The sequence below is a fragment of the Rhinopithecus roxellana genome, chromosome 13 (assembly GCF_007565055.1).
Source record: "Rhinopithecus roxellana isolate Shanxi Qingling chromosome 13, ASM756505v1, whole genome shotgun sequence".
Lineage (NCBI taxonomy): Eukaryota > Metazoa > Chordata > Mammalia > Primates > Cercopithecidae > Rhinopithecus > Rhinopithecus roxellana.
Window position 1 is genome coordinate 1331131 of NC_044561.1, and position 21195 is coordinate 1352325.

The 21195-nt window shown below is 39.3% G+C and overlaps 1 protein-coding gene and 2 pseudogenes across 1 annotated transcript in view; 2 read left to right on the forward strand and 1 right to left on the reverse strand.

Annotated features, from left to right (window-relative positions):
* Nucleotides 1–17962, forward strand: part of ENTHD1 (ENTH domain containing 1) — a 151484-nt gene extending 133522 nt beyond the window's left edge. The window contains exon 7 of the mRNA XM_010389284.2: nt 16723–17962. Coding sequence (XP_010387586.2) covers nt 16723–17327 — 605 coding nt within the window. The 3' untranslated portion in view covers nt 17328–17962. The remainder of the gene's footprint in view (nt 1–16722) is intronic.
* LOC104682568 lies at nt 9288–10462 on the reverse strand (annotated as a pseudogene).
* On the forward strand, nt 15775–15940 carry LOC115893113 (annotated as a pseudogene).
* Nucleotides 17963–21195: the final 3233 nt, after the last annotated feature.

Here is a 21195-nt window from a genome sequence, read left to right on the forward strand (position 1 = left end):
ATTAAATTAGAAATTGATAACAATGAAATACATAAAAGAACCCCAAATATTTGGAAATTTAGCAATATGCTTCTAAATAATCTATGAGTCAAAGAAGAAATCTGAAGAGAAACAAGAAAATATTTCAAGCAATGATAATGAAAATCAAAAAATGTGAGACGCATCAAAACTAGTAGAAAATTGCTAGAGGGAAAATTATAGCTTGAAGTGCTTATATGAGAAAGGAAGAATGCCTTAAAAATCAGTGTTAGAAGGTTCTAACTTAAGATGCTTGGAAAAAAGGAACAAATTAAAGCTAAAGTCAGTAAAAGGAAGTAAACAACAAAAATAGGAATAAATGAAATAAAAACAGATTAAAGGTGACTCTTTAAAAAGGTTAAAATTTGGGCCGGGCGCGGTGGCTCAAGCCTGTAATCCCAGCACTTTGGGAGGCCGAGACGGGCGGATCACGAGGTCAGGAGATCGAGACCATCCTGGCTAACACGGTGAAACCCCGTCTCTACTAAAAAATACAAAAAAAAAAACTAGCCGGGCGAGGTGGTGGGCGCCTGTAGTCCCAGCTACTCGGGAGGCTGAGGTAGGAGAATAGCGTGAACCTGGGAGGCGGAGCTTACAGTGAGCTGAGATCCAGCCACTGCACTCCAGCCTGGGTGACAGAGCGAGACTCCGTCTCAAAAAAAAAAAAAAAAAAAAAAAAGTTAAAATTTATAAACCCCTATTAAGACTGATTTAAAAAAGATAATTACAAATTACCAATTCTAAGAATTAAAGATAGTATATAACTAAAAAACCTATAGATACCAAAAGATTATGAGAGAGTATTATGAACAACGTTATGGCAATAGATTTGATGCCTTAGTTGAAATGGATAAGACAGCTGGCTAAAACTGACCTGAGAAGACCTTTGTGTTTGTCAAATAAGCTGGGGAAAAAAGATGTATAGATACAGATACACACACACACACACACACATATTATCAAAAACACACCACAGAGCAAACCTCAGTTCCCTATAGTCTTACTAGTGAATTCTAAGAAAGAAGTAATGATAATCATATGCCAATTTTTTCAGAAAGTAAAAGAGGAAGGACTACCCAACTCATTTTATGAAGCTAGCATAATCTAATGCCAAAATCTGACAGACATTACAAGAAAAATAAATTATAGACCAATATTCCTTAAAAATTTACACAAATGTAGAAATCCTTAATCCTTAATAAACTATTAGCAAATCAAATCCAGCAACATAGAAAAAGAATAACACATCATGACCAAGTGGGATTTTTCCCAGAATTATAAGGTTGGTTTGACATTTGAAAATATGTAACTGTGAACTACCATATTAACAGAATAAGATGGAAATGACAAAATTATCTTGATTCATGCAGAAAAGCATTTGGCAAAATTAGACACTCATTTATAATCTTCAAAAAATTTAAGCAAACTATGAATAAGAGGGAACTTCCCTCAAGCTGATAAAGGGTATATATTTTTAAAGGGTAGACTTTTTAGGCCAGATGTGGTGGCTCACACCTGTAATCCCAGCACCTTGGGAAGCCAAGGCAGGAGGATCAGTTGAGGCCAGGAGTTTAAGATCAGACTGGTCAACATAGCAAGACCCTGTCTCCACAAAAAGTGAAAACATTAGCCAGGCATGGTGGCATGCGCATGTAATCTCAGCTTTTCAGGAGGCTGAGGTAGGAAGGTCACTTGAGCCCAAGAGTTTGAGACTGCAGGGAGCTATAATTGCCCCACTGCACCCCAGCCTGGGCAACAGAGCAAAACCCCCATCTCCAAAATAAATAAATAAATGTTTTTTTAAAAGCCCTAATATGTACTGCTGACATAATTAATGATGAAAGACTGAATGCTTTACCACTCAATCAGCAACAAAGAAAGGATGGCTGCTGCCACTGCTTTTATTCAACATTGTATTAGTGGTCCTAGGCAGTGCAGTTAGGCCAGAAAAAGAGATGAAAGGAATAGGTATTGGAAAGGAAGAAATAAAATGTTTTTATTCGAAGATGATATGATTATCTGTGTGGAAGATCTCAAAGAGTTTATCAAACAGGCTACTAGACCTACTAGGCGAGTTTAGCAAGATTTCAGGATACAAAGTTAGCATAAAAAATGTATTGCCCCAACCTGGACAACTGTATTAGTCTGTTTTCACACTGCTATAAATAACCAAGACTAGGTAATTTATAAAGGAAAGAAGTTTAGTTGACTCACAGTTCCTCATGGCTGGGGAGGCCTCAGGAAACTTAGAATCACGGTGGAAGGAGAAGCAGGCACCTTTTTCACAAGGTGGTAGGAGAGAGAGTGCATGAAGGAGGAACTGCCAAACACTTACAAAACCATCAGATCTTGTGAGAATTCACTCACTATCATGAGAACAGCAGGGGAAACCACCCCATGACCCAATCATCTCCCTCCCTTGACACGTGGGTATTACAATTCAAGATGAGATTTGGGTGGGGACACAGAGTCAAACCATATCATCAGCATAGGGAGACCCTGTCCCTATTTTTAAAATTTTTAATTTTTTTTTGAGATGGAGTTTCACTTTGTCACCCAAGCTGGAGTGCAGTGGGGTGATCTTGGCTCACTGCAAACTCAACCTCCTGGGTTCAAATGATTCTCCTGCCTCAGCCTCCTGAGTAGCTGGGATTACAGGCGCATGCCACCATGCCCAGCTAATTTTTGCATTTTTAGTAGAGATGGGGGTTTCGCCATGTTGACCAGGCTGGTCTTGAACTCCTGACCTCAAGGGATCCACCCGCCTCAGCCTCCCAAAGTGTTGAGATTGGAAGCGTGGGCCACTGCACCTGGCCAAAAATTTTGTAATTTTTAAATTTATTTAGCCTGGCATGGTGGCGCACACCCTGTGGTCCCAGCTCCTTGGGAGGCTGAGGTGGGAGGATCGCTTGAGCCCTGGAGGTCAACACTGTGGTGAGCTATGATTGCACCACTGCACTCCAGCCTGGGCAACAGAGTGAGACCCTATCTCAAAAAACAAACAACAATAAGAATAATAAATAAATAATTAGAAATTAAAACAGTATCATTTATAGTAACATTTTAAAAAAATACTTAACAAAAGACATACTGTAAGACCTCTGCAGTAAAAACTATGAAACATTTCTGAGAGCAATTAAAGACCTAAATAAATAGAGAAGATACACAGTGTTCATGGGCTGGAAGACTCAGTATTGATAAGATGTAATTTTTCTCCAAATAGCTCTGCAGATTCAATGCAGTCCCAGAAGGTTTTTTTTTTTTTTTTTTTTTGGTAGAAATTGACAAGCTGAATCTTACATTTAAATGGAAATACAAAGTGTCTAGAGTAGCCAAAACAATTCTGAAAGCAAAAGAACAAAGTTGGAGGACTCCTACTACCTAATTTCAATTCTTATCCTAAAGCCATAGTAATCAAAATAGTGTGATATTGTCTCTATAGTACATATATTTTTGTATTGTTTTTATCGATACTTTGAAGCTTTTATAAATGTTGGAATATTGACCCTCTGATTGAAATTTCTTGAACATCAACTAAGGTGATTGGTTGAATAATAGAATAATATTTTCCTCCAATCATTGCTATCGTACTTAACTTGCTTATGTAATTGCTTATTAAATTCTTAATTATAACATTTTAACATTGATTTGTAAAAATATATGTGTGACCAGGCACCATGGCTCACGCCTGTAATCTCAGCACTTTGGGAGGCCAAGGCAGGAGTATCACTTGAGGTCAGGAGTTCAAGACCAGCCTGGCCAACATTAGCCAGGCATGGTGACACGCCTGTAATCCCAGCTACTCAGGAGGCTAAGGCAGGAGAATCTCTTGAACCTGGGAGAGGTTGCAGTGAGCCCACATCACGCCACTACACTCCATCCTGGACGACGGAGCAAGACTCTGTCTGAAAAAATATGTGTGTGTGTGTGTGTGTGTGTGTGTGTGTGTGTGTGTGTGTGTGACATTGATAGGTTTAACAACATTTGACAAATTCTTAATAGGGTGAAATATGGTATTTCTCTATTGATAAATTAAGGCCAAATTATTTCAGAATTGGTCAGAACATGGCTTGGCGCCATGACTGAGGGCCACAATTTGAAAGTTGCCTAGTTCCTCAGAAGAGGCAGCATGAGCCTGATAGGAGAGGATGGCAAAGCTCCCAGTCCTAGAGGGAGATTGGAGAATAAATCAAATGTCCCTTTAAACCTCACCATAAATTCAACCTAGGCTCCTCCTTGGATGAATAGCATAGTTGCTGATAGCACAGGCTTTGGAGTGAGACTGCCTGGGATCATAATCCCAGCCCAACCACTAAATGTGCAACCTTCGGCTAGACACCTGACCTCTTGCAGGTCAGTATCTTCATCTATAGAACAAAGACAATGATGGAACTACCGCATTGAGATACTCTGGGGATTTAATAAATTTACAAATGCAAAGTGTGTAGAGTGGGACCTGGTGATAAGTGTAATATAAAATTTGCTATTATTATTCAAGTGTACATATTTTTAATTCCACCTTTAGAACTGTAGAACCTCAGTCCCGTCCTAACCCTCAAAATCCTCTCTAATTATTTCCAAAAGTACCCAGGAGTTTCTCATTTTATGCTTAGGAACAAGTAAATGCCTATCCTTCCAGAAAGGGCATTCCAAGCAAGGGAATAGTACAGAGTTGTAACCAAGCAGAGATTCTGGGGAGCTCCAGTTCTCCATCAAGCCGCTGGAGTGGTTTGATCACGAGTACTCCCCAACTTAAACAGTGGACTGACCAGCATGTTTGTAAAGCCCTGGGAAGCCTAGCTTCTGCCTCTCTAACCAGCCCGATATTTTCTCAATTTGTCAGATAAACCATCTTGCTTCACCATGGTTGTTCCCTCTGACCAGAACACTCCCGGCCCACCCCTTCCCCTAGTTGGCTGCTACTCATCCTTCAGAGGTCAGCTCAAACATCACTTCTTTAAGATTTCCTGGCCTCCTAGGGTATTTCAAATCCCCCTGACTCTATGCTATCTTAGTACCCTATAATTATCCTCATCACACTGTCATTCTAGTTGACTGCATATGTACTAAGTTACTTAATGTACTAATATTTCTTCCCAACTGAAATGTCATCTTCATGAGAGAAGAGACCACGTCTGCCCTGTTTGTTATTGCATTCCCAGCAGCAAACACAGTAGCTTGCACATAGTCAGTATTCAGTATTTTATAAGTGAACCAAAGGCAGCTTAGTAAAGCAGACGTGGAAAGTGTGTATGAAGAAACGGTAGAGGAAAACAGCGGAAAATTAAGCCAGAGAGATGATAGGAGCTGTGTGTGCCAGGTTAAGAAATCTGGACTTTAATTTGAAGACAGTGCTGGTCACTAAAAGTCTTAAGCTAGGCTAATGACCTTGTTTTAGGAATGCGAAATGCTGATCTGGCTGGTGAAACTGGAGGTGAGGAACACTTCAAAGGCTGTTGTAGGAAACCAGGTGAGAGGTGTTAGACAACAGAGGGTAAGGTAGAGGGAGATAGCCAGGAGCCTTAGGTGGATCACGATCTCAGAGAGGTGAACTAGAGTCAAGAATCCAGAAAGAAACTCACCCCATCTGGTGGGCCTGTAAGGAAGGAGGAGAAAGGATGTGTCAGATGTGAGGGAAGGGTCTGTTGTTACTGCCTGTTATTTTTAATAAATAAGAAGTATTGAGCCTTTGTGTGCCACACACTGTGAGTAATGGCCTCAGTTTCTTCTCATCAGAGGTCATCTGCCAAGCCTGAGGGATGTGGAGTGGTATAGGAACCATGAAGAGAATGCTTAGGTTTAGAACAGACACTATAGAGAATGGAAGAAGGAGCTGGTAAGACGCTGGGAGAGCGTGATTGGTGCCACCCTAGTGTGCAGAGGCCTGTGGTTTACTCCAGTGGAACTGAGTAGCCTGGGCACAGGAATGAAAATGGTGGATAGTTAAATCAAAATAGAATTAGGGCAGTAGGTGGCAAGCTACAGCCTCTGGGCCCAATCTGGCTCACTACCGGTTTGGTAAATAAAGTTTTATTAGAATACAACCATGCTAATTTGCTGTTTTTGTGCTGCAACAGGCAGAGCTGAATAGTTGTCACAGAGACTATATGTCCCACAAAGCTCAAAATATTTGCTATCTGGTCCTTTCAAAAATGGTTTGCTGACCCCTGGATTACAAGTTAGCAGGTAAGGCAGAATACATGGCAGCAAGGGAGTGGTAAGAAAGTGGTTGAAGAGATGGAGAATGGGGATCTAGACTGGTTAAGAAAGGAGGCAAAGCCAGGCAGGCATTGATAGAGTAGGAGAAAATAAGAGGATTTTCTTTGCATCTGTTCTCTTAGTGATACCAAAGTACCAACATGTTAAAAGGAATGGGAGAGCTGGAAGTAAGCGAGAAGAAAAGTAATTTTGGAAAACAGGTTTCAGAGGGGGGCAGTCCTGAGTGATGACATGTTCTAGGGACTACTCAGAGGAATGGCTGAAGGTCATTGTGGTGAGGAATTCAAGAAACAGTGAGGCCAGGATGGATGACTAGTCTCCATGGATGGCGTCACTCAGGGTGATGGAGAATAGAGAAGATAGTGTCTGTGTTCCAGTTTTGTTTTAAGAAGTATTTGTTTATATGAAGGGTCCAGGTCTGGCATTATAACCTCTTTGGAGATAATGAGTTAGGAAAATTTAAAAATTCTTGCACGCTCATATTTTAGTGGATCTCAACTATCAGGAAAGTGAAGGCAGCCGCCTAGTACACCTTAATATTTGTACCAAATGAGAGGGATGCATTTGCTGCGGCAACCTCATTTGATCTTGATACCAAGAACAGGTAACTCTGTTCTTGGAACAGCTCATTTCTCCCCCTCAGTTTAAATTTTAAGTTATTTATCTGTAGCTCAAATTATTCTTTCAAGTTATTAGATACTTGATCATGTGCACAAAAAAGCAGGGAGGAAGCTAGTAGATTCTTAGAAGCTAGAAATGGTGGCAGACGGCCTTCATTATATTCTCATAAGCCACAGTTATAGTAAGTGTGTTCAACTACACTGGTCTTGGCTTTCTAATTTTTTTGGAGGAAAAAAAATACACTTTCTCATATTGGATAGTGGTAGGCATTGTCACTGCCTTCATCCTTTTTTCCTATCCAATTGGCTTTGTTTTTTTTTTACCATGGTCTTCACTAGTAGTTGTTCTAGATAACCTGTTTTTCAGTGCACCTTTGATAGTGAAAGAAATCAAACTTGACACACAGACACACACACACAAGACCCATTAACCATGCACTTTTCCTTTTTGTCTGTAAAAGGCTTCAGAGCCAGAAATTGAAGAAAATGGTAGAAAACAGTTCTGCAAGTGTCTTGGCAAACCCTGAGTTACTGGTCAGGCTGACTCAGAAGCACTGTGCAGAGTAGAGTTGAAGGCAGCCTTCATCATCCCTGCAGGGAGGCAGCCCCAGCAACTTTTGTAGTATACATCTCCTGCCTCCTGTTTCACAGGCAAAAAAAACCACACCTATTTGATTTTCAAAACTTATACTTTATACTTTATAGGTTAAGTGAGAAAACTCTTTAATCCAATTTTCCCAATAAAAATTTAGCATAAGCAATTAAGAGGCTTCCTAAATCTATTATTTTATGTAGCATATTTATAATGATATTAAATTTCCAAATGTTACACTTTTTAAAAACTTGAAATCGAGGCCAGGTGCGGTGGCTCAAGCCTGTAATCCCAGCACTTTGGGAGGCTGAGACGGGCGGATCACGAGGTCAGGAGATTGAGACCATCCTGGCTAACACGGTGAAACCCCGTCTCTACTAAAAAAAAAAAATACAAAAAAACTAGCCGGGCGAGGTGGTGGGCGCCTGTAGTCCCAGCTACTCGGGAGGCTGAGGCAGGAGAATGGTGTAAACCCAGGAGGCGGAGCTTGCAGTGAGCTGAGATCCGGCCACTGCACTCCAGACTGGGCGACAGAGCAAGACTCCGTGTCAAAAAAAAAAAAAAAATTGAAATCTAATTAATATGCCATAAAATGCATCCTTTTAAAATGTATGATTTAGTAGCTTTTAGTATATTCTCAGAGTTGTGAAATCATCACCACTAATTCAGAAACACTTTCATCACCCGCTAAAAGTCCTACACTCATTAGCAGTCACTCCCCATTCTTTCTTCCCTCTAATTCCCATCAACCACAGATCTTGTTGTCTCTATGTATTTGCCTAAACATTTCATATAAATGAAATCATGCAATATGTGGCCTTTTGTGTCTGGCTCATTTCACTTAGCCTAATATTTTCAAGATTCATCCATGTTGTAACATATATCAGTACTTCATTGCTTTTTATGGCTAATTCCATTGTAACGAAATATATATATAGATATAAATATAGATATAGCTATATAGATAGAAAAATATAGTATATTGTATACCAAAAAGTATAGCGTATAGTATATAGTATACCAAAAAGTGTATTTCTCTCTATATATATAGAAGAGAGAGAGCTCTCTATAGAAGAGAGAGAAATAAAGCTTTCTCTCTCTTCTATAGAGAGACAGAAATAGATATACTTTTTGCTATTACAAATAATTGTGCTACAAACATTTGTGTAAAATGTTACGTTTTTATTTTTTAAGGCTCGTTTATTATACACTCTACAAAAGAACAGAGCATAAATGTAGTAAAGAACAAAGGAAACAAAAATGGCAGGCATTCACATTTACACAGCAAGTATGGACGAAACTTGTCAAGATTCTTTAAATACTTCTACTTTTAACATTTAACAGCCAAAATCAGTTTCTACAAATAATTTATTATCTCAGCAAGAAGTTTTAGAAGACTCAACCTATGTGATTCAAACTATGACTATCTTAATGAAAAAAGTTTAATGTTACCCTCTTTGAAAATCTCCAAATTGCTGGAAGCCAAGTAAAGCAGATCAGTACCAATTTTTAAAAGATTCAAAGACTTTTAATTCTATTACTTCTTAGGAAGTCATAATTGCTTAGAAAAAGTATCCAAAGTATGTATTCATCTTTCAATGATATTAACATGCAAGAAAAAAATATCGGTACATCTAATTATCATCAGTAGCCAGTTAATTGCTGGATCTTCCAAAAACAGGGACAAGTCTTCTTAAAAGGAGTCAAGGCTTTTCAGACCTCTCCACTAATATATTGCAGTACGTAGACTTTGTTTAACTTCGTTTTACAGAAGAGAAGATCCTTTGAAGTGTAGTGGAAGACAGGCTGACATATTTCTGTGGTCTCTCCTAAGTGTATCAGCTTTTGTTGCTGACTCCTTGGTCAACAGCCTTTGTGCTTATCAGTTCTTCCTTAGTTCACTGTCCTTCTGACTGAGAAATGTGATGTCCAAACGTTGAAGTTTCTGGGCAAGAAAATGGAGAAGGCTCCTAAGATCTACTTTCTTTCTCAAATGAATCATCTTTTTGAAATGCAAATTTCTGCTTAAGTGCATGAGACGTTCAAGACACCGGATCCCCATATGAATTCTTTCTTTTCCTCTTATGAATGGGTCTGCCACCAGGTGACTGTTCAGTTGCACAGAGCTTCACTTTATTTATTTATTTATTGTCCTCTAGAACATCCAACATGTTTAGAACATCTTTATTTCTGTGGCTTTTGGAATGATGACTATACTAGCACCTGGGTGCTGTTTGTTCATTTCAGTAGCTGGATTATCTGAGTCACAAATATTATTAGATCCTAGTTGGTATGGGAAGAAAACATGGAAGCTAGAGAGAAGAAAACTGAGGAGGAAGTGGTAGTGGAGGAGGAGAAGAAAGCATTGAACGTGGAAACTGATTTTTATTATGTTAAGGCTTATTATACACTCTACAAAGGAACAGAGTATAAATGTAGTAAAGAACAAACACATATGTGCGACTCCCCACTCAGCTGAACAGCCCCTGATGATGGCATTTGTCCCAAACTAATGAGCCCACCATTCAAGCCAAAGGAACTAGAAATTGTACTGTTTTTCAGTTCCTGCATTTCCACAATTGCAGCAATCCGAGAGTGAAGAAAAGTTAGCTCATCTTCAAGGGCACCTATTTTTTTTTTTAATTGCAGCTTCATTTACAAACAGATCATTTTTCACTGGTTTGTTATGTTTTAGAGCAGATGACAGTGGATCCCAAACTAGTTGCAAAGGATGGACATGTTCCATTTTCTCTTCATTTTTCCATATACTATTTTGAAATCTGAGAAAACTGGCTTCCTCAACATTTGCCACACACAAAATATCAGCAAAAGATGGAACAATAGATCCAGAATTATCAGAGTCTACAGAGTTCAAGAATTGGATCAACTCAAAATTGTGCCTTCAACAAGGTTCTAACAGAAGCATTTTCTCAATAATATGAACAGTATTTCTAGTTGATCCATAGTCTTTATTTTCCCAAATCAGCAAAACCTGATCTATAGGAATGCCAGAATATTCACAATGAGAGACACTGATGAAGCAAATACAGAAGCCAATCCAAGGAAGCATTGTCAGTTTCTTGGTACCTTTCTCTGAAGCTGGCCTTCTGGCAACTACCAGAATGGCAAGTGGAGGGCATTATGAATCCTGTCTCAGAGTCCTCCATTGAAGAGACACTGATCCTGGTCCAGGACTACGCACACATCGACCTGGTGCCTGCTCACACACCTTGGATTGCAGGCCACAGTCAGTAACGATGACCTTACTGAGCGGTGTGAGATCAACCTGGTGCCCAGCCCCAGAACCCCTTGCTCAGCCAGGGTAACTCCCTAGGAGGCATGGTTGCCTCCTCCTGTTCCCAGCCAACCTATCACTGGTCCCAAGGACAGGACCATTCAGTGTTACATTTTTAACCATAAAACAAAATCAGAATATTTTAATTTGTATGTAGTTAACTTGACAGACATTGTATATCAGCTAGGGAAACTTAAAGAGGTGAATTGGAGAATGACAAAAACTTCTCTGTTTTACAGCGAACTATTTAAAGTGTTTAGTTGACCAAAGACCTTCTGCTTACAGAAAGATTTATATCTCTAGCTCATAAGAGTTTTTAATTATTTCTAGAAATTTATTTTTGCAGCACATTTCTAAATGCTTTTAAAATGGAAAGTTTTAATATCACGATTAACTGGTCCAATATTATTTATGAGTATAATAAGTTAAAGTTAACACATCAGCATTTGCAATAATTTTATCAGTGCTATCTTCAAGCAAGCCCAACATTAATTGGTGTGCATATATCACACAATGAGATTTTAAAATACAACAATTTATTGTAGCTTATTTCCGTTCTGCTGAGTAGACTGTGTGAATGTTAACAAGAGACCCAAATAACTTCTGTAGTGAGCCTGGGCAGGAGAACTAAATGGGCAGTGAGGATGCACCCTGAAGAGCAGCTTGAAGTGTGTGTACAGCTGTGGAGTGTTTGGAAACAAAAGTAAATTGGTATGCGGCAATTATAGATGAAGTGGCTTTTTATAAGCAAAAGCATCATGTAGCCTATGACTCAAAGCTGAAAAACTGTAAACAATGATAAGCGATTTCATCAGCAGTTGTAGTCATAAGGCAAAAGAAAGGTGGCTAAATAGTAGAAAGCAGTGGGTCCCAGACTTCAGCATGCCTCAGAAACACCTGGCAGCTTGTTACAACTTAGTTTTCTGGGCCCAACCCCCCAGTTTCTGATTTAGTAGATCTGGGACCCAAGAAATTCATTACTGACAAATTCCCAGGTGATACTACTGCAGTCACATTTTGAGAACCACCAGCATCAAGTTAAATACCAGGTTTTTAGTCATAGCATATACGTGTGACTAACCTAACTGCATATCTTTAAATATATAAGATAACATGGGGGCCAGGCGCAGTGGCTCACACCTGTAATCCCAGAACTTTGGGAGGCCGAGACGGGCAGATCACGAGGTCAGGAGATTGAGACCATCCTGGCTAACTCGGTGAAACCCCATCTCTACAAAAAATACAAAATAAAAATTAGCCAGGCTGTGGTGGTGGGTCCCTGTAATCCCAGCTGCTTGGGAGGCTGAGGCAGGAGTATGGTGGGAACCCAGGAGGCGGAGCTTGTAGTGAGCTGAGATTGTGCCATTGCACTCCAGCCTGGGCAACAGAGCAAGACTCTGTCTCAAAAATAAATAAATAAATAAAAATAAATAAATAACATGATAGTAATATTTGACTCAAATATTATTTCCCTCTTGGCCTACTTAAAGTGTTTCTTATTTATTCTTTCTGACTAGAGGGAGCTCAAATTCTATTTCTAGAATCTTTTCTTAGTACTTTAACAGATATGTTTTAAGTCCTAGAATCCTTTTTTTTTTTTTTTTTTTTTTTTTTGGAGACAGGGTCTCACCCTTTTGCCCAGGTTGGAGTGCCTTGGCATGACCACAGCTTACTGCAGTCTCAAACTGTCAGGCTTAGGTGATCCTCCCACTTTAGTCTCCCAAGTAGGTGGGACCACAGGTACACGCCAACATGCCCAACTAATTTTTGTACTTTTTGTAGAGAAGGGTTTTCGCCATGTTGCTCAGGCTGTTCTCAAATTCCTGGGCCCAAGCTATCCTCCCACCTCGACCTCCCAAAGTGCGGGGATTACAGGTGTGAGCCACCATGCCCAGCCAAGTCCTAGAATCTCAAGAATAGATAAGTTCTGTAAAGTGATGCACCGATCTTGCCTCAAATATCCCTACCAAATGGTTATTCAGGCTGTGCATGAGCTCTGAGCATCACTCACCATTATTATTTTCGTGTGTGAAGAACCATGACAATGAGAAAGTTTTTTTTTTTTTATTAATTGGGCTAAAATCTGTTTTCTGTAAGTTCTACCTATTGATCCCAGTTCTAGCTCCTGCAAACTGTGAGTAATGGAAGGTATTATTATTAAGGTTTTCTGATTGTCTTAAAATAATTAGATATAGCCTCTCATCCTTCTACCATCTCTTTTTGGGTAAAGATTAGTATATCCATCAACCATTTCTTATAGATAAGATGTCAAGTCTCCTCACTGTCCTGGTTACCTGCCTTCTAAATTTGATACTCAAAATTTAACATAATTCTATAATACAGTAAAAATAATTCTAATGTAATAGAATTGTGTGGAAGTATAGAATTGTGATTAAGATCATATTCTGTGACATCAGAGAACTTGAATTTGACCCATCTTTGACCTTTTCTAGCCTTGTGGTCTTGGGATTTTTAGCCTCTTTCAGATTCCTTTGCCTCATATTTAAAACGGGGTTATAAAACCTACTCCATCTGGTGCTAAACAAAGAGAATTTAAAAACAACTATTTGAGGGGGCCAGGCACAGTGGCTCACAGAGGTAGTCCCAGCTTTGGGAGGCTGAGGAGTGAGGATCACTTGAGGCCAGGAGTTTGAGACCAGCCTGGCCAATGTAGCAAGACCCCTTCTCTACAAAAAATTAAAGAAAAGAGCCAGGCATTGGTGGCCCACACGTGTAGTCTTAGCTATTAGGAAGGCTGAGGCGGGAGGGTCGCTTGAGCCCAGGTTGAGGCTGCAGTGAGTCACGACTGTACCACTGCACTCCAGTCTGGGTGACAGAGCAAGGTCCTGTCTCTAAAAAAACAAAAACAAACAAACAAAAAAAAAAAAACAAAAAACAGGCATTTGAAAAGTAGTTAAGTCCTTAGGTGAACAATTATCATGAATACCCACCTACCTCTGCAACCTGTGGCAGAGCCTGAAGATTTGTTTTCTGTAGAGGGCAGATGGAAGGTCTCTGAAATGAGAGATGCTAGGTAGAGTTACAAGTGTGGGCACTGTCACCAAAACCACAGGATTATGTGATGATATGTAAACCAGATGCTGAATGCTGCAGCCCCCTCCCCCTGCTGGCCTCCCAGCACCCTGGTAACTAGACCTTTACCCTCTAGGTAGGAGACAGGACAACTTTTCTCCTAGAGCCTCACTGGCCTAGAAGAAAGAACTAAAGATAATGACATTAGTGGTTCCCCAACAAATAACTATTCACTGAAGCTCAAAGTTGACAAGTGTCATGCACACCCTCAAAGTTCCTTTCACCTTTTAATCCTTAAACATAAGCAGACAGCAAGGAGTACCAAACATCTGAAAAAAAACTTCTAATATAAAACATTGAAACAAAAACAAAGAAAAATAATTTTGAGGAAACATACACTATGAGGGGAAAGGAAAACTTTTTCAAAAGCTTATTGTTATCCTGAAAGAAATAAGAGAATACAGTATATGAAACAAGAACAAGACATTACAGCCGGGCGCGGTGGCTCAAGCCTGTAATCCCAGCACTTTGGGAGGCCGAGACGGGCGGATCACGAGGTCAGGAGACCGAGACCATCCTGGCTAACACAGTGAAACCCCGTCTCTACTAAAAAAATACAAAAAACTAGCCGGACGAGGTGGCGGGCACCTGTAGTCCCAGCTACTCGGGAGGCTGAGGCAGGAGAATGGAGTGAACCCGGGAGGCGGAGCTTGCAGTGAGCTGAGATCCAGCCACTGCACTCCAGCCTGCGCGACAGAGCAAGACTCCGCCTCAAAAAAAAAAAAAAAAAGAACAAGACATTACAAAAAGAATTTCTGAAAACCAAAAAAAAAAAAAAAAAAAAAAGAGCTCTTGAAAATTTAAAAATACAATAGCAGAAATATAAGAAATCAATGAGAGGATTGGAAACTAAAGTTGATAAAATCTACATGGAAGTAAAGCAAAAAGACGGAGGTAGGGAAAATGGGAAAGAAAAGTAAGAAAATTAGAAGACTAGTCCAAGAGATCTAACATCTGACAAGAGGAGGTTCTGAAAGAGACAACAGAGAAAACACAGAGGAGAAAGTAAGTGATTAAATCATTTAGAATAATTTTCTGGAGCTGAAGGAAATAGGTTGCCTGATTGAATTGACCTCAGTGAATGAAAATAGTCTCACTTCAGGGCACATCACCGAGAAGCTTCCAAACCCTCTGAAACAAAGAGGAAATTCTGTAATACTTCAGAGATAAAACAGGTTACATGCAATGAGTAAGAATTCGAATGGCTCCAACCCCTGAACAGCAATACTAGAAACAAGAAAATAGTGAAATGTGGCCTTCAAAATTCTGAAAGAAGGATTTCTGACCTAGAATTCTTTATCTAGCCAAACTATCATTAAGCCTAAAAGTAGAGTATAGACATTTTCAGACATGCAGGTACTCAAAACGTTTACTTCTCATGGCTGTCATCGTTAACATGCCCACTACCATCTTTCTACCTTTTCAATCCAAAGATAGACTGTCTCGATTAGCCTGACCTAGATTCCTAACTGTTCTTGGCTTTTCTTGACCATGTGCTGATGAAGTTCCTGCTTTCCTTTTCATGTCCCTGCTGCTGCATCAGCTGACAATATATTTCATCCCCAAAAAAGTTTTGTGATTGGAATTTTTCCTGAGAACTGGAGATAGGCCATGGAAAGCTTTGAAACAAAAAATAGAAGCTGCCTGTCCTGGCCATAGTTTTTACAGGAGGTCCAATTTAGTGTAGAAGGGACCTGAATATGTAAAGCAAAATAAAATAATATAGAAAAATAAGCCATGTGTTCTCATTAGTAAGCATCAATTTCCCTCTTCTGTGACTTACAATGAAACTTTTTTTAAGTAGCAGGTTCAGAGTTCATTGCAAAGAGTTTAGAACTGGATTCCACCAATTTGTATCACATATCATAAGTGAATGTAAATAGACATTCCAGGAAGAAGAGAAAAAAGTTCCATGTTTAAGAAAGCTTACAAAACACATCGCTTCTCGGCCTTTTGGCTAAGATCAAGTGTAGAAAGCTTACAAAACACTTAAATAAATTACTGAAGATTTCTCAGAACTTTAAATGCACTGATGGACATTGTTAATCTCCTTTTGGGAAGCACAGTATACAATTGCCCAGTTGTATTGACTATGAAGCCTGTTTTTACAAAACATCTTCTAACATCTGAAGGAACACAGTGTTTCTCAGAAAAGTTTGGGAAATAATGATTTAGAATGAAGTGTAGGAGATTTAATGTGATTTTGCCTAAAGGAAAGTAAAAACTTTCCCAAATCTGTAATTTTATGAAAAAAAAAAAAAAAAGGCTTAGAATGCTTTTTACTTCACTTATAGTTTCTTGGTGAGAAAAAAAATGATTATATACATGTGCTAAAGTATTCTAGATCTCAGATGTGTTGGACTTCAGTCTTGATTATATTTCACTATAGAGAGAAAAATATTTATTTCACTAACTTTTGGGTACTTGTAGTTGGTAGTTCATTTTGCCATAATAATCTCCACAGGAAAAAAATTTAAAAAGTTGAAGGAATCTGTCACAGGTTTCTCACACTTTCTACTTTAAATACCAACTTAAAATGCTGGCAGTCAGTAGAATGGGGTTTAATACTTTTCTGCTCTCTCTGATTAAGTTTAGTGTAAAAATATGTTGGGCAGGGTTTGAGTCAAGATGAGTCAAGATGAATATTGATAATTCTATTTTAGTTTCATTTCCATGGTATTATTGATATATAATACATCTGTAGAGTTTCTTAGTTTCCTGCTTTGGGTTTTTTTAAGCTTATTATGAATAGTTAACATTTAAAATTCTAAGCAGTTTATTTATGTTGAGCCCTTCCAGATAGGCTTTTACATTATAAAATTATTTTAGCTATTACTCTCATTTGTATGTTGCATAAATCTTTTTCTCTCATTTACACATTTTAGTTTCAACTGCCTCTGAGGGAGCATCTTCCTTTTCTCCTTTATCCATGTCATCTCCTGATTTAGCCTCTCCAGAGAAGTCAGCTCATCTCTCATCCCCCATTCTGGCCGGACCTTCCTTCTGGACTTTGTCCCATCAACAGTTGTCTTCTACCTCCTTTAAAGAGGAAGATAAGACAAGCAAGCTGCATCACTCCTTTGCTTCTAGGGGCCCAGTGTCTTCTGATGCAGAGGAAAATGATAGCCTCAATCTACTGGGAATTCTTCCAAATAACTCTGACTCTGCTAAAAAGAATATAAGTCATATTTCTAGTAGGCACTGGGGAGAGTTTTCCACCCAAAATGTAGACCAGTTCATCCCTCTGTCCTGCTCTGGTTTTCAGTCAACCAGAGACTTCCCCAGGGAACCTGAAGCAGAGAATTCCATTGGTGTTCTTTTAAGGGAGGTAAAATGTGCGATCACTAGATTACATGAAGATCTGAGCACAGTGATCCAAGAACTTAATGTCATCAATAACCACCTGATGAGCATGAGTCTGAATAGTTCACAAATAAGCCAGTCCTCGCAGGCCCCCCAGTCTTCTGAGGGGAGCTCAGATCAGATCTAATCATCACAGTATCTATTTTTGATAGAACTCATGCGGTTCCACTTCCCCAAGACTTAAGTTAATATTGTATAAATTCATATTACTATGGCAAAAAAGGGGATGGTTTAATTTTTCCTTGTCAGGTTTATTAACAAGTATCTTTCAAACTAATAATTTCATTTGGGTGGTTTATTTTTTAAAAGGGAAAGATGTCACCTTTGATAATTTCAGATTTGGATATTAGTTCATTTGAAACAGAAGAGAATTTCATTCTTTGATGCTCTGTACCTCAAATGGGTTAAGTATTAGTGAAAATTGTGGTAAGACCTCAAACTGCAAATGACTATTCAAGAGCTTTTGGATAAGGAGGCAGAAAGAAGCTCTTTACCTTTCAACTGTGTGGAGCTTATTAACAAGCCTCTGAGGTGACCTAGGAGGATCGAGCTTGGGGTATACATTTCACGTGTTCTTTTGCAAGTTTTAGGTTCTGCAAACCAAGGGCCAGAAATGTTTTCTTTCTTCCAGAGACTAGTGTTGGGAGTTAAATGGGAACAAGTAGGACATGGAGCAAATGTTTTTACTGTCTATGTATATTGCAAAGTGAATTCAAATCCATCCTTTTATTCTATTTTAGAAAATAAATTTGATATTTTTCATCTTATGTGTATCTTTTTAATTCATTAAGACAGCCTTTCAAATAGAAATGTCGCAGTTCTTTATGGGCAAAACAATCCAATTTGGGGATTACGGGCCAGTGATTCCCAACCCTGCTGCACACAGGAATCACCACAGAAACTTTTTTGCTGTTGTTGTTTTATATTTGTCTGAGAGAATAGTGTAATGGGCTCCATGTGCCCACCACTCAGTTTCAACAACTACCAACTCAAGGCTAAAATAATCCTGATTATTTTGAAGACATACGAAACATTTTAAAAATATACTAATGCCAGGGTCCTGCTCCCAGACAAATTGAAACTGGTTTTTGTCATGCAGACTGGATTAGGAGATAAAGGAATTGTCACTGAAAGGATTTTAAAGCTGGAGGAATTTGGCGTGGTTGAAGAATGGCAAGAAGGCTGGTGTGGCTGGAGTGAAGTGAGCAAAGGGGAGAGTAGACAGAGATCAAGGTCATGGAGCAAAGATGACAGATGACATAGGTTCTTAAAAACTACTGTTAGAGACTGGGCGTGGTGGCTCACATCTGTAATCCCAGCACTTGGGGAGGCCAAGGCAGGTGGAACACGAAGTCAGGAGTTCAAGACCTGCCTGGGCAAGATGGTGAAATCCCATCTCTACTAAAAATACAAAAAAAAAAAAATTAGCCGGGCATGGTGGCGGGCACCTGTAATCCCAGCTACTCAGGAGGCTGAGACAGAGAATCACTTGAACTCAGGAGGCGGAGGTTGCAGTGAGCCGAGATCGCGCCACCACCCTCCAGCCACTGGGCAACACAGGGAGAATCCATCTCAAAAAAAAAAACAAAAACAAACATTGTTTGAGATTTTGGCTTCTACTCTGTGAAAATAAAAATTAGGATGGAGTTTAGGATATAAAATGATATGTGACCTTTGATTCTTTTTTTTTTTTTTTTTTTTTTTTGAGACACAGTCTTGCTTTGTCACCCAGGCTGGAGTGCAGTGGCGCAATCTTGGCTCACTGCAGCCTCCACCTCCCGAGTTCAAGCGATTCTCCTGCCTCAGCCTCCTGAGTAGCTGCATTACAGGTGCCCACCACCATACCCAGCTAATTTCTGTATTTTTAGTAGAGACAGGGTTTCACCATGGGCAGGATGGTCTCAATCTCTTGACCACGTGATCCACCCACCTTGACCTCCCAAAGTGCTAGGATTACAGGCGAGAGCCACTGCGCCTGGCAACTTTGATTATAAATGATTGCTCTTGCTTTGGCAGGAGAACTGGTACAAGGACATGAGGTGAGGCAGGTAAACCACTTAGCAGGCTGTTGCAGGTATCCAGATGAGAACTGATGATGGCTCAAAGCAGGGAGGGCATAGTGAGGGTGAGTGAGAAGTTATTAGTTCAGGGATTCACTAATGGTTTGGATAAAATATTTATAAGAGAAAGAAGAGTCAATAACAAATTCAAAGTGTTGGACCAAGCAACTGAAATTCAAGATGACATTGCCATCAACTGAGGTGAGGAAGGCTGTAGGTAGAGAAAATTTAGAGACATTCCATTTTGGATGTGTTAATTTCAATTATCTGTTAGATAGCCAAGTAGGCACCTGGATGTGAAAGTCGAGTTTGCCAGGGAGTCTACATTGGAACGGAGGCAGGCAGTTAGAATTTGGTGGTTATTTAAAACTATGAGAAAAAATGAAATGACCAATGGACTAAGCGTGATCATGGAGAGAAGTCGAAGGCCTGAGCCCTAGGCCATTATAACAAAGAGATTAAGAAAAAGTTGGAGAGCCAATGAAGGAAACCGAGAACAAGCCATCACTCAGGTAGAATTAAATAATAGCATGTTGTGTTTGGAAACCAAGAGTATACAGTTGTACACTGAATATATGCCCTTTACATAGATTCACCAATTGTTAACATTTTGCCATGTTCACCTTATCTCCCTCTGTTGCTAAACATGTTTATATATGCATTATATCGATAGAGAGACATGTTTTACTGAACTACGTGAAGGTAAGTTGCAGACATTTCGATACTTCACAACACTTATGGTGAACATACTAATTACATGATCAAGGGTAATTATTATCCAACTTACCTTCCAGTTAATCATTTCTCTCTTCAGCTATGTCTAGTCCATTGTCAAATCATCCATCAGGTTTTAATTAGGTCATTATATCTTTTATTTCTAGAATTCTACTTGGTTCTTTTAAAATTTGCTATAGCCAACAGACACATGAAAAAATGCTCATCATCACTCACCATCAGAGAAATGCAAATCAAAACCACAGTGAGATACCATCTCACACCAGTTAGAATGGCAATCATTAAAAAGTCAGGAAACAACAGGTGCTGGAGAGGATGTGGAGAAATAGGAACACTTTTACACTGTTGGTGGGACTGTAAACTAGTTCAACCATGGTGGAAGACAGTGTGGCGATTCCTCAAGGATCTAGAACTAGAAATACCATTTGACCCAGCCATCCCATTACTGGGTATATACCCAAAGAATTATAAATCATGCTGCTACAAAGACACATGCACACGTATGTTTATTGCGGCACTATTCACAATAGCAAAGACCTGGAACCAACCCAAATGTCTGTCAATGACAGACTGGATTAAGAAAATGTGGCACACATACACCATGGAATACTATGCAACCATAGAAAGGATGAGTTCATGTCCTTTGTAGGGACATGGACGAAGCTGGAATCCATCATTCTCAGCAAACTATCGCAAGGACATAAAACCAAACACCACATGTTCTCACTCATAGGTGGGAATTGAACGAGAACACTTGGACACAGGAAGGGGAACATCGCACACCGGGGCCTATCGTGGGGTTGGGGGAGGGGGGAGGGATAGCATTAGGAGATAGTCCTAATGTAAATGACGAGTTAATGGGTGCAGCACACCAACATGGCACATGTATACATATGTAACAAACCTGCACTTGTGCACATGTACCCTAGAACTTAAAGTATAATTTTAAAAATAGAAATTATGAAAGAAAATATACAACTTGTTACCATTTTGAAAATAAATGTCACGTATTTTATATACATGGAAAATGTTAATATTGGTTGCCATTGGTGGTAAGATTGTGAAAAATTCTTTCTTTATACTTACCTATATTTTCTAATGCATTAAAAACTTTGGGTTCTCAAAAAATAAAAATTAAAAAAACATAAAATAAAATTTGCTATAGTTTTATAAGTCAATGTTTATTGCAGATATTTTCAA